We start from the raw sequence: 13,084 nt of genomic DNA, 5'->3' as shown, positions 1-13,084 counted from the left end.
CCAATCCACAGTACAACTTATTAAGGGACAATAATATGGGGACAGTGATGAAAGGGAAAGAAACAGTGAAATTCTGTCAGATTGGCAATGCCAAAACAACCCTCAATGCTACATCTTGCCAAGCACCATGATAATAAATTGCGTATATCACGTTAGTAAAATATGCATTGCACTAGAACAATGTCTCCCTCATTTCACTTTGCAAATACTTATTGATCCCAAGAATAATTTGCATTATATACCTGAATGCTTTGCCCTGTCTTCTAATCCTCATTCTTATCCCTCATTCTACACACTGCTTCCAAAGTGAAAATACTATGCTGCACTCAGTGGCAGTGTACCCTGTAACATGTACAACTTTTACTTCCTCCAAATGACCAAGTTTGGTCATCTTTCCAGCAGAATGATGCAACTGAAAGGCCGCATCGAACATTGGTCCGAAGACCTCACTAAAAAATTCAATCCGTAGCACAGTGACAGGCGGTCTGCACAAAGGGCAGGGACGTAATCACCGAGAGCTTACGACTCACATACTGGGCATTCCTAGTTCAAGGGGAACAATTGCAAGCCCCTATACCAATCACGAAAGAAGTTCCATGGGTTACCCAGTCTTTTCAGACAGGGGTAAAGGCACATTGCTTGCTTTGGTGCAGCATACGTGTGGTCCCGGACATCTAGGGGCATCACAGACCTGTTATTGCCATTTCGTGCGACTAGAAGCCGCTTGTCCCTCTAAGAAGGTTGCAAGGTGCTGGGAACCTCACACCTATCGAAAAGGCTAAAATCTTGTTCGTTATGGGAATTAACCAGAAAAATAACTCCCCCAACCAAGAACGGTCATGGACCACCATCAACCGTGTAACAAAGCGACAAAATTTTAAAGCTTACTACAGGGCCAAAAATTTAAAAATTATTGCACGTAAATAAGACGTTTTTCATATGCAACACTAAATGTGTCTATGCTTGTGTCTTCTTGTGAACATTGGGCAGGGGAAGAGAGAGTAAAAAAAGGCTATGGTAACTTGACTACACTTTAGTTGCTGTGCATGTGCTGCATCAAATGAAGCAAGCCCAACAAAAATTACTAACTTGAATAAACCAGTGCCAACAGCATATCAATATCTAAACATTTTAATAATGGATCAAACCTAAGACAGTCAATTTCAGGAATACTTATTTTTTCCTTCAGGCTGGAATAGCCAAGGGGAGCATCAGCATGGGTGAGGGTGAGATACCCTAACAGTGCAATTAGTGCTCTTCTTTTCCTTTACAGGGAGAGTTGCATCCAAAAACACAGCATTTTAGGAGACTTAGAACGCTACATGAGTGCATGCCAATAGTGTGCATTAAAGGGATTGACAACCAATTTTTATGGTACCCAATTCTTTAATACAACAACAAAAAAATTAAATTATGGAGTTTTACGTGCCAAAACCACTTTCTGATTATGAGGTACGCCGTAGTGAAGGACTCCGGAAATTTCGACCACCTGGGGATCTTTAACGTGCCCCTAAATCTAAGTAGATGGGTGTTTTCGCATTTCGCCCCCATCGAAATGCGGCCGCCATGGCCGGGATTCGATCCCACGACCTCGTGCTCAGCAGCCCAACACCATAGCCACTGAGCAACCACGGCGGGTTAATACAACAAAAAGCTTACTCGTCTGTGTCATACCATGTAGTGGCAAGGTGCAAAATGCAGTGGTACATGTTTTATCAAAATTTTCCATTCTGTATTGAGGATGTAGTCGTGCTCAAGAAACATGCTAGAAACAATGATAGATGAGCGCGATAGCAATTATAAGCCAGCATTGGTGGGAAGCAGACAACAAGTGCAACTCTAGCTGTAAGAACATATTTTGTTTATGAAGCTAATGTTCCTGTGGTTCATGTTTTATAAAACGGTGTATTTTGACAACAACAGGTGGTGTCCAATTACGGCCCAGCAACAGCTCCCTCCAAGTAACACGAACAGATCTCGAAGGCCATGCATGCGCCAGGCTTTTCTTTTTTAGCCAAGCCAAGCTAAGTCTTAGCATAGGACAGTAGTGCTATAGGTGGTGTCCAAAACCCTACATCTATGACATGCTTCTGGCTCTCAAAATTGCCTCTGTCGCACTCAAATCAGCAAAAGCAAAGCCTTTTAGATACACATTTTGAATTCAGAGGGTGCCACCGCATGAGGTGTGGATTTGAACACCATCCATTATTGTAGTGCTGGCACCCATTCATGGCACAATTCATCGATGGCATTTTGTATCTCACAGGGACCACATAATTCAGGGTACTAACTCTCAAACTTGCGTACGTGGAACAGCCCCCATGTGCACTCCAATGCGTTGAACAGCTCAGCCCGCTCTGCCCCTCTACTAGTTACCACGAAGGCAGCGTTGCTCATTAGTGTGCACCTTTTTTTACATCATAATATGCATAGAATAAAGTGCAAAAGCCTAATAATATACAGACTGCAATTTTAAGCAATAAGTATGCTGCACTTAGCAACCAACTTACATGCAGTAATCTCGTATGCTACATCTGAAGTACAGACTTCGCCGCCAGGCCATGCCATTTACTGGTTTTTGAGACTTTCTTTGCCAATTTAAAATTATAATTCCTACTTTAATCGCAAACAGCGTGCTGGATTCGATCACTATAAATCGTGATCAGCTCATTTCCAACAACGTCATGCAACACATTCTCACTAGTTGTCGGTCCCTTTAATACAACCATTCCCAGTTTCTTATACATTAGAAAAAACTAACTTTATTACTGGAAATGCAAACTGTGAATGTTTGGTGGTACACAAAGCATGACAAAGACAAAGTATAAAATCAATTGACTCACAGCAATGTATACATCCATGGCACCAGTAACGGTGGGCAACAGATACGGATCCACCACAATTACACGGAACAAAACTGAAAAGAGGAGGAAGTATGGTATAGTATGGTGCTAGGACATGTGCCAAAATCGCAAGAGAAAGCATAAACTTAGCAAACAACATTTTTTAATAGAGTTGCAAGACCATCATTAATGCAAACCATCAGAATAAATGTCAATTTTGCATGAAACACGCTGCCCAATCAGACCTTTCAGGTATGCTGAAGGAAGGAGAAGTTTGTCCAATGTTCCAAAGGTGAAGGAATCAAAAGGCAGCACCACAGCAAAACGGGTCTTTCGACGCATTCAGGTAGCACTACACAAGACTGCCAACCTCCTGCTTCACAGTACTATTCAAGCTGAGGACTGTTCGAGAACATCAAGGATGGCATGAGAAAGAGATGTGCCAAGGATGGTGGCACTTGCTGATGTGCTCATGCTTTATTTCCACTTACATTACATCGTTCATCATCTTTCGCCCATTAATCAGGAGGTGTGAAAAAAGCACACTTGCATAATTTTGAATGTCCCTATTGCTGCCTTTTTGCTTCAGATGTGTGATAATTGATGACAAGTGTAACAATAGCTATCTCATCATGTTTAAAGGTAACATTTCTTTCGTCTGTGTTTTTATGTCTATAATAGTTTCCATATAGCTGACTTAATTAGGAGTCTAAAACTGATTAGTTGCTTGAAAAGACTCGCACCTGTCATGGCCTCTGGCACAATAAACTTGTGCAGTAGGGGTCCTTGTGCAAATGCACTCTGTGAAGCTAAGGAATGGTATTCCAAGTGATTCTTAATTGACAACTATTGGCAACTAATCACTTTCCGCATGCACACCGCAACAGTAAATAGTTCTAGTTGTGCAACATTTTATATTAGCTCTACTGTAATATGATCCTCTTCATTGCAACCAGCTTACCATACTGTAACAAAAGATTTAGCATGTGGTCAGGCACTTTTCCTTATGGTAATACAGCATGGCTAAAACTAGTAATGCAAATCAAGCCTTGCATCCAATCAAGATGCAGTGCAAGTCCAGTTCTGAAAGGCACTACCTTCATCTATCAACAAGAAAACTTTCTAGAACTATAGCGCCTAAGGCACATGGTGTTCATAATGCACATCTTAAACAGGAAAACATCTCTTTTCACGCTTCATAAGACTCACTTTATTGTACCATCATATGCAACAACTACAGACTACTCTAATGAACAGTGCAGTGTTTTCAACATGGCAGTGCCTTATGAGCAGGCCAGATGCGCCTCTCTACAGCGCAAGAGGTTCCACCAAAATGAAGCTACATATGTTATTCTATAATCAACCATGCCTTTTGATGGGAGCACTGGCAACAGCTAGAATACATCTTCCTCTACTTCTAGCTACATTAAACCACAATGCTTAAGGCAATTAAGGCATTTTTCCCCCCTATTAAAGACATTACAAATAATATCACTTATATGTGCTGTCCAAGATGCTCTGGCCAACAGATCATGAATAACTCGGCCTGTGCAGTTTTTTCCGTGACATTACGCACAGCGCGACCGAAGCACGAATGTGATAACCGATGGTTATCATTGATACCGACGGTGTCTGCATTTTACTGTAAGGGCATCAGTCCAACTAGTATGACCTCTTTTAAAACATTAAATGCACAGGTCCTGTGTAGTCTACAAGGCATTGGCCTGACTCATAGTAATAACATCTGCATGGTTTAAGAAAACACAAATGCACAATGCAACATAGCAAGACAACTTTCTCCGTGCACCTGAAGGCATATGGCATTTATAATTGGAGTCTAAAGTGCTGCAGACAAGGAGGATGGCCTTTTGGCTCATTAGATATGCAAAAAAATAATAACTCAGCGGTGTTTAAATCTCTCACCAACTCTTATGTGCAGTATTCGTCTGTTAATGGCACACATCGTTTCCTGCATCATCTATAGCAATCCCCCTGTTAGGCAGGCGAGCCTGCAAATGCATGCTTGTCAGACGACTACACGATACATGCATAAGTGACGCCCTTACTTTTGATATCAGCAATGGTCATATCTATACTTTTCTTTGGATAAAAGTTTTAGGGTCGCACTGCTGAGAATATTTGTCTACATGTAGTGCAGTCACTACAGGCAGTTGAATGACAAAGGATGGTAGCAAACAAGAAAGAGAACAGGGTACGGGAGCATATAAAAAGAGGGGAAGGGGACCCATGAGAGCCACTGTCACCCACCCACCTCAAGTGCTGACCCTTACATTAAAAAAAAAAAATTATTTGATTTAAAAATCAAAATTGGTGTGACGACATAGAATGTTACTGCCACCTCCAACCCTGAAATATACAAATGTAAGTCTTTAAGCTATATTTATTACGATAGCAATTATATGGACACTCCAGGTGCATTTCTGCCATCGGCGTCACCGTGAGGTACCCTGCAAAGTTTCAGGGCGATAAAATCATCGCCGCGCACCGTATGCTGTATGCGCGAGTGAAACGGTGCCAGGCTGACGCGGCGATCGCGGCTCTATCTCGGGGCCGCCAGCGAGGAAAACGGGGAGAAAGCGCGCCGTCTTCCGTCGGGCGGAAGGCTCCTGGGGGAGGGTAGGCCAGGAGTGGGGGGGGGGGGGGGGGGCGTTGAGCTCTGCGCGGCCCGGGCCGCTGCATCTTGAAAGTCATCTGCGTTGGGAGCAAAGTCCGCCCATGCGCTCTGTTTTCGAGGCTTAGTTCGCGTTGATGCGAGACGCAGCAGGAAGGTTAATTCGCTCGCTGCTACTGCCGCGCTTCTTCACTCCAGCGTTTCGACAGCGAGTTTCCGCAGTCATCGAGTGAGATATGTTCATGTTTGGTTGTGCTAGCGTGACACCATGCTTGTTAATTTAGTTGGGACGCCTATGTTTACAAGTTTATACGGCCGATAAAACTATCCTACGTATCGCTGTCCACTAATCTGCTATCGGAATCGATGCTTCAGCTTTTGGGCGAAACTACGACTTTTTTCAGTACGCCACACAGACGCACACGCTGCTGGTCATGCTTGCAAACTGCTCAATGGCAGAAGCCCACGAGTGCAGCAAAGAAAGTGTACCACTGGTACTGATTTTATGACACGGCTGTGAAGGTAGTCTATAAAATTCAGTTGAATGTATTCTTTTTTCTATAAATGCCACTGAAAAAATTTAATTACCTTTCTGCCCTGGTTTGTAGATGGCTTTGTCTGTCTGCATGAAAACAGAGTAACTCTTGTGTTCATAAGTGAGGTCAGTTTCATTTCGGAAGTTCAGACCGCCCGAGCCTTCTGCTGTGATCTTGTACTTTCCAGGTCCCCAGTCGCCAATCTACAAATCAAGATATTAATAAATCTCCAGTAACTCAATGTCACTGTAACACGTAGAGGAAAAGCTCACAGGTAAAACATTTGTTTTATCCGCAGAATAGAAGCCCAATGTGTACACCTTCCTTTTGTCTTCCTGTTCTTTTGTAGTGTTCTCGCAGAGTTAAATGGGACCAACCAATATGTACTATTCACGCACTGACAAAGAAACCAAACGAGGCGGAAAGCAACGCGGCCGGTGCTTCCGCAGCGCTCTTTCTGTGCCCATTTTCGAAATCGAATAAGAAAGAGAAGTGAATTTTGTTGGCGAATATCTAAACCACAGATGGCGCCATTAAGATCACGTAAATTGTTCCTTCAATACTGTCAATGCAACGTGGGCGTTATAACCCGCAATTAAAAATTCAGCGGCGATTTAGCGGTAAATGCGAGAAATGCGTTAGCATTACGTGTCTCGCCTCTTTGAGCTCCCGGATCCTAGATTCAAATCGCGTTGACAATATTACAAAGTGTTGTTCAGGAGCTTACTCGACACGCGTCCTGCCTCTTCGATGAGCGAAGTGTTACGGAGCAGACCACAGTCAGCTGCACTACATACTTCTACCAAGTTACTTCGCTTAACTATTGTCCGCACTCACGGCCTACGTTGCCTGTCGGAAGGGAAAGTTTGGATGGATACTTTGCTACAGACCAATGCAAAAGCCTGCCGAATGCCATAGAAAATCGGACCGCTAATTTTTTTTTTTTTTTCGTTGAGATCACTGCATGCTTTCTCCAAAAGAACTCAAAAATTCATCTTCACGGTCGTCCTGCACGCAGAAGTAGCGGTAGCGGGGCAACAAGTCCAACGTTTATGCTGCCGCCTTGCTGCGCATATGTTATGCCGCTTGACCATGGCCGCAATAAGCTGCTGTATATACATAGTCGGCCCTTCGTACTTTCGCATTACTGAAGAATGCGCAAAATGATACAAGAAAAATACTAAAAACGTCTTTGTTGCAACTCTTGTCAAAAATACCGAAAAAAACATTACCGAGCAAAACACACGTACCTCGAAACTCAAGACTTGAGTCTCACCTAAAAAAAAGAAGAAATATATTTTTAAAAATTGGCACCCGGAACAATTGCGCAGGCATAGCACGTAATTCTCAAGCAAAATGTTAGCAGGGAAATATTTTGAATACAACAAAGTAAAAGCAACAAAACTGAACAGTGGCCAAGTGATCGTAACAGCCTTCAGAGGAGAGCAGCGGCGCAATACATGGAGCACGATTATTATTATTACTATCATTATCATGATTATTATTATTAAGAAACATGTAATAAATATTCTGCCTATTTGAGATTTAGTTTGCTTAATAAAAATAACTTTATTTAGATCGATATAAAGGACCCTTATGCGAAAACGTCTGGATCCTTAGCTACACACCAGTTAAGGATCCATGCAGTTACATCAAGAAAAAAAAAACAAAGGCATTGAGATATCTCTACGTAGATGAATGCGGAAGCATGGCGACGTCTCTCCGATAACGCCTCGGCCTGGACGTCCAAAGGAGTCGGGCGCATCTACTGACTGAATAATTAAATTATGTGGCTTTACGTGCTAAAACCACTTTCTGATTATGAGGCACCCCGTAGTGGGGGGCTCCGGAAATTTGGACCACCTGGGGTTCTTTAACGTGCACCTAAACCTAAGTACACGGGTGTTTTCGCATTCGCCGTGGCCCGGATTCGATTACGCGACCTCGTGCTTAGCATCCCTACACCATCTATCTACTGACTGATGAGTTTTGTCGTGCGCTCCATCGGAGCGCACGACAAAACTCGCCGAAATCACCGCACCGACTGGCCGCGACGCGCTGTATAAATAGACCGATCACACGATTGTACCGGCAACTGCAGTTTATGGAACCCTAATCTTGCGGCGGGCGCTATGCTGCGAACGCTATGCGCGAAGGCAAGCATCCTGGTTTTCTTATTTCAATCCCCCGCACGGCCGGCGCCTACGCCGCGGATGGATGGACGTTAGGAGCGTCCCCTTTGGAACGGGGCGGTGGGCTGCGCCACCAAGCTCTTATTTTATTGCCTGATGTGCTACCTATGTTAAAAAGAAGAAAAAAAGAAAAGGAAGAAGAAAAAAAACACGATTAATTCCCATAACTAAACGTTCTGAACCCCTATTGTGAACTTTGTTTTTGCATGCCTCCGTTTTTTGTCGTTTCCCTACTTCCACCAATCTTCAAATCGCCTCTTACTAATCTACTGCGAACATGTTTACTTTACCCTACTCTGGCTGAACCCAAGGCCAGTGGTGCCTAAATCGACCGCTGGGCAGATATCTTCACATTCTAATAAAACATGCTCCATCGTTTCCCTAGCTTTACCGCAGCAACCACATGCTTCTCCCTTCTTATATCTCGCTTTATAGGTGCGTGTTCTAAGGCATCCCGATCTCGCTTCGAAAAGTAATGAGCTTCCCTTTGAGTTACCATAAATGGTTTCTTTCCTGATTTCGTTTTTTTTTTTTTTTGTCTTAAGTAATTACTCGCGGATACGCGGAGGTGAGCGCCATTTGGTGGTGCTTCAAAGAACCCAGCGCCCACGCGGCGCGCGCCTCCCGTTGATCGACTGTGACCACGTGACTTCCTGCACCATCTCCGGGGGCGCCGCCGGATTTTCCGCTTCATGAGCCATATAATGTTTTAACATCAATGAACTATTCAGAAGCGGGCACAACCATTTTTTCTTTTGCATTAAAAGTTAAATACTTTCTGGGTAGAAAAAAAAAAGAAGAAGAGGAAAAGAAAGAAAAGCAAATATCATTTCAGAGTGAGTATCTACAAATGTAGATAATCATGTTGTATGACTGACTCCATTTTACGCCCGCCTCCTCGTTTTCTGTTTACTGATTTGTTTCCCCATCTCGCATTGTTTTGTCTACCACATGTGTCTTCTTTGCACGTTTCGTCTTGCGTACTACTTTTTAAGTGCACCAGTACGAAGGCTCTGTAGCTGTTCCTGAGCACTGTAATAAACATTTGATTTATTATTATTAGTATCATTATCATTACTAAATTAAATCCTGGAATTTTACGTGCCACAGCCACGACCTGATGATAAGGAATGCCGCAGTGGGGGTCTCCGGATTATTTTTCACCACCTGGAGTTCTTTAACGTGCACCTAGGAGGAGGAGTCGGCCTGGAGAGCGTGTCTCTAGCCTGCTGCTCCTCACTGGGGAAAAACGTGCATCTAAATCTAGTACACGAGCGTACTTGCATTTCGCCCCTTTTGAAATGCGGCCGACGCGACCGGAACAGATCCAGCGACTTTGAACTTAGCTGCGTAACGCCACAGCCACCAAGCTTCCGCGGCGGGTTATTAGTATTATTATTATTCATTCTTCGGTGTGTTCTTCATTCCTTCTATATGCTGACGACTTAAAAGTTACATTCACGACTCTTAATAGTGCTCCCAACTGCACCGAGCTTCAAAAAAATTATTTAGCTCTGCAGACAATAAACTACTCTTAAAGACTTCCATAACTATGACATTAAGTTGTACGCCGAAAACACACTATATGCAATTTTCGTACACTATTTGCGATGATCCAGTGTCTCGAGTCGATGAAATGAAAGATTTTGGTGCGTACTTCGACAAAACGCTATGCTTCTCGCACGTTAGACATGTGAAACAACGTGCCCTTCGTGCTCCTGGCATTGTTTGTCGTATGTCCCAAGATTTCGACACCCCTGTTGCCTTCCTGGAATTGTATTCTGTGTGCCTTCTCCTACTAAAGTATGCCTCTAATAAAGGGGAAATGAGACATCCACCCAATCGTAGCAATTGCTACAAAGGAAACCCATACGGGTTCCTCGAAAGAAAAGCCTCGCAGTTGAAAAAAAATTCGTCTTCGTCCGGGACTCGAACTTTTATTAATTACTTCCTTCCACCTTGCGGAACTATTACTTCAAAGTATGCCTCTGTAGATTGGGGCGGAACGTGCAAATCTAATTCTGACCTCACTGAACCTTGGTGAGAATAAGTTTATATGTATTCTCAAGCACCGCTATTGCGGTTCTGGCGACCCCCATGGTAGAGCCCTCTCAGATGTACCTTAACTCGCACCTCTAAAATCAAGACGTATAAAATCAACCATTTTGTTCCTTTACAAAGTAGTTCATGGCACTATACATCGCCCAAGGCTTCGTGATTATGTGCAAATTTCTTGTGCAGCGAAAGTATACCAGACAGCAATCCACGTTTTTCACACGGCATTGTTGCAGTACTCACTGTCCTATGGGTCAACTTCAAAAAAAAAAAAAAAAAAAAAAGAAAAACATTTTTCGGCCTGTATTGACATATTTCAGAGTTACTTCCATGTGGTTCTGTATATGTTCAAGCAATCATGTTGCACAATTAACGCCCTTCTACGCCCGCCTCCTCGTTTTCTTTTTTCCCTATTCGTTCCTCTCCCTCAAATATTTTATCTACATTTGTATCTTCTGCGCACCGTGCCTTGTGTATAACTAAGTGCACCATTACAAAGGCTCTGAAGCTGTTCATAGATAGATAGATAGATAGAGATAGATAGAGATAGATAGATAGATAGAGATAGATAGAGATAGATAGAGATAGATAGATAGATAGATAGATAGATAGATAGATAGATAGATAGATAGATAGATAGATAGATAGATAGATAGATAGATTGCTTGATTGCTTGATTGCTTGATTGATTGACTGTGTCGCGTAAAAGTGCAGACAATGAATATTCACAACCCTTAACGGCCGCTCTCCTTTGTGCCGTAAAGATACCACGCTCCTCTTGTCTCGTGGGCGGAAAGCCCACGAGACACGAGAACTCAAATGCCACCTGGTAAACAGACCACTTGATTACGGCGGGAATATCTTAAATGCGCACACGTACAAAACTTGAGCAATGGGAACGAGATGCATGAGAAGTGAAAAGATAGATGACGCACGGTCCTGAAGCGTGGCTCTCTTGTTGATAACGTTGAAGTTGCCGTTGTCTGCGCGACCCGACACGGTGACCAGCATGTCAACAGGCAACCGGCTCTGGCTCAGCGAAGCACTCACATGGTACTTGAGGTTCGGCCGCAGAGTTTGCGGCGCCACGATCGTATACACGCCGCCACTGCAAAAGAACGCCGCACCTGGTTGCTCGGTTGATGCACACAGATCGAACCATAGCACGTACGATAAAGAATTGGAGTCGTTTATTGCAATGCAAGGCGCATGCTTTAAGGAGAGACGAGTCAGCGCACGGAACAAAATAAGGTCAGAGATTGAAGTTGGTAATATGGGGATGCCTCGTTTCTTCGTTTAAGTGACATCTTTGATAAATCAATGCTCAATTGAACGATACGGGTGTATTAAACGTCCGTTCGCTCATACCACCGAAACCCCCGCATCCAAATATTGAGTTGACCTAATGACGCTTTCGAAAAAGTTGACGCCGACAAAGCGAGAAATGCAGCAGCCCGTAGGGGTCCCATACAAGATGCGCCATGCCGTGTGCGCAGCGTGTCAAGTCTCACCGTGGGCAACGCACGACCCTGCTTTCTCAGGTCGACTTCTCCATATGCGATGTTAATGAAAGCCAGGCGTGCAAACACGGAAAAAAGCAGGAACGAATAGGTCAGCCCGAACAACAAAACATTATCAGGACAACATAAATCCTTCAACTCTCAGTCGTTCAATTCACCGTATTACACTGTCAAAAATAATGGTGACGTCAAGAACGCAACTTAAAGGCGAGAGTTTCTGCAGATGCACGCATGCTCCTCACGCTGACCTTCCAGAAAATAAATATGTGGGTCCATCCAAAAAACCCAGACTGTAGCAAAATTCGTCTGCTGTCGCCGATCATAGTGTTGTACTATGTACGCACGCAATATGTCGCCCATGCGCCAACTTCCTGTCATGTGGAAAAAAAAACGTAATATAAGGAAACCCGCGGCTGAGCCAACATTTTTTTCCTCGCTAAACTCGGCGTATACGCAGCGCCAAGCGCGCGATATGCTACACTTGCTATCATTATTCTCGCCCTGGATCATCAAAGGAGCATAGGTACATTGGTCGGCAAACAGCCTCCACGCACATATTGTCCCACAGCTTACTCGGCACGGAAGCTCCCTCATATACGAGTAACTGACACGCCTAATGAAGTGATTGTTGGAACCTAACCTAACGCGCATCTGCACTTAGGCTGCGAAAGAAGTGCCTCCGGATATACTACAGCTCATCATACTAAACCAAAGCTTCGGCGTCGCTGTCCTATGGATTGTTTATTATGTCGCCTTGAGGACGGATTATGTGTTCTTCCAAAATTGTATACTCGTTAATTTTGCCGAAATAAATTACTTACAAGACAATTTTTTTATTTGAATTTCGCGCGGAAACCTCAACGCTGGTACGTCAGTGTATTTCGGCTGTTGTGGCGCAGTAAAAGTTCCCGAAAGTTGCCAAGTTCAGCCTTCAGCTCTTTCAGAATACGGCGTAACGTATATTTACCGATTAAAAACTGCCTATTCCCGAGCAGACGCCGTCCCTACGAACTGGTGCGGGAAATTCAAGGCGGCGTCGTCGTCACCAGCCTCATTCTTGCGTCTTTTCTGGGTTACCGAGCCTCCTCCCACGGCAGCCGACTTTTTTGGTATTGTAAAATCGTACCTCACTAACGCAGCACACCTAATTTTTTTCTCTCTAGTGCCCCTAAATCGATTATTGTTGACGTACCCAACATTTACCTTCTGATGAGTAACACCACATCTTTCATTTTTCTTTCGACTTCTTGTGGTTCCTTTTTAAGCCTGACATCTTCACCACTCACTTACGTGTTTACATTTTCTC

The 13,084-nt window shown here is 43.7% G+C and overlaps 1 protein-coding gene across 3 annotated transcripts in view; it reads right to left on the bottom strand.

Annotated features, from left to right (window-relative positions):
- Positions 1-13,084, bottom strand: part of LOC126548449 (CD109 antigen-like) — a 142,219-nt gene that overhangs the window by 58,180 nt on the left and 70,955 nt on the right. For all 3 annotated transcript variants that reach the window (XM_050196632.2, XM_050196635.3, XM_050196633.2), the window contains 4 exons: positions 11,194-11,366; positions 7,262-7,287; positions 6,064-6,214; positions 2,844-2,917 (listed from right to left, as the gene is read on the bottom strand). In XM_050196632.2, coding sequence (XP_050052589.1) covers positions 2,844-2,917; positions 6,064-6,214; positions 7,262-7,287; positions 11,194-11,366 — 424 coding nt within the window. The remainder of the gene's footprint in view (positions 1-2,843; positions 2,918-6,063; positions 6,215-7,261; positions 7,288-11,193; positions 11,367-13,084) is intronic.

This window comes from Dermacentor andersoni, chromosome 1, assembly GCF_023375885.2.
Source record: "Dermacentor andersoni chromosome 1, qqDerAnde1_hic_scaffold, whole genome shotgun sequence".
In the NCBI taxonomy this organism is placed as follows: Eukaryota; Metazoa; Arthropoda; class Arachnida; order Ixodida; family Ixodidae; genus Dermacentor; species Dermacentor andersoni.
The sequence above is the reverse complement of the archived record's forward strand: the minus strand, read 5'-3'. Positions and strand labels throughout refer to the sequence as shown.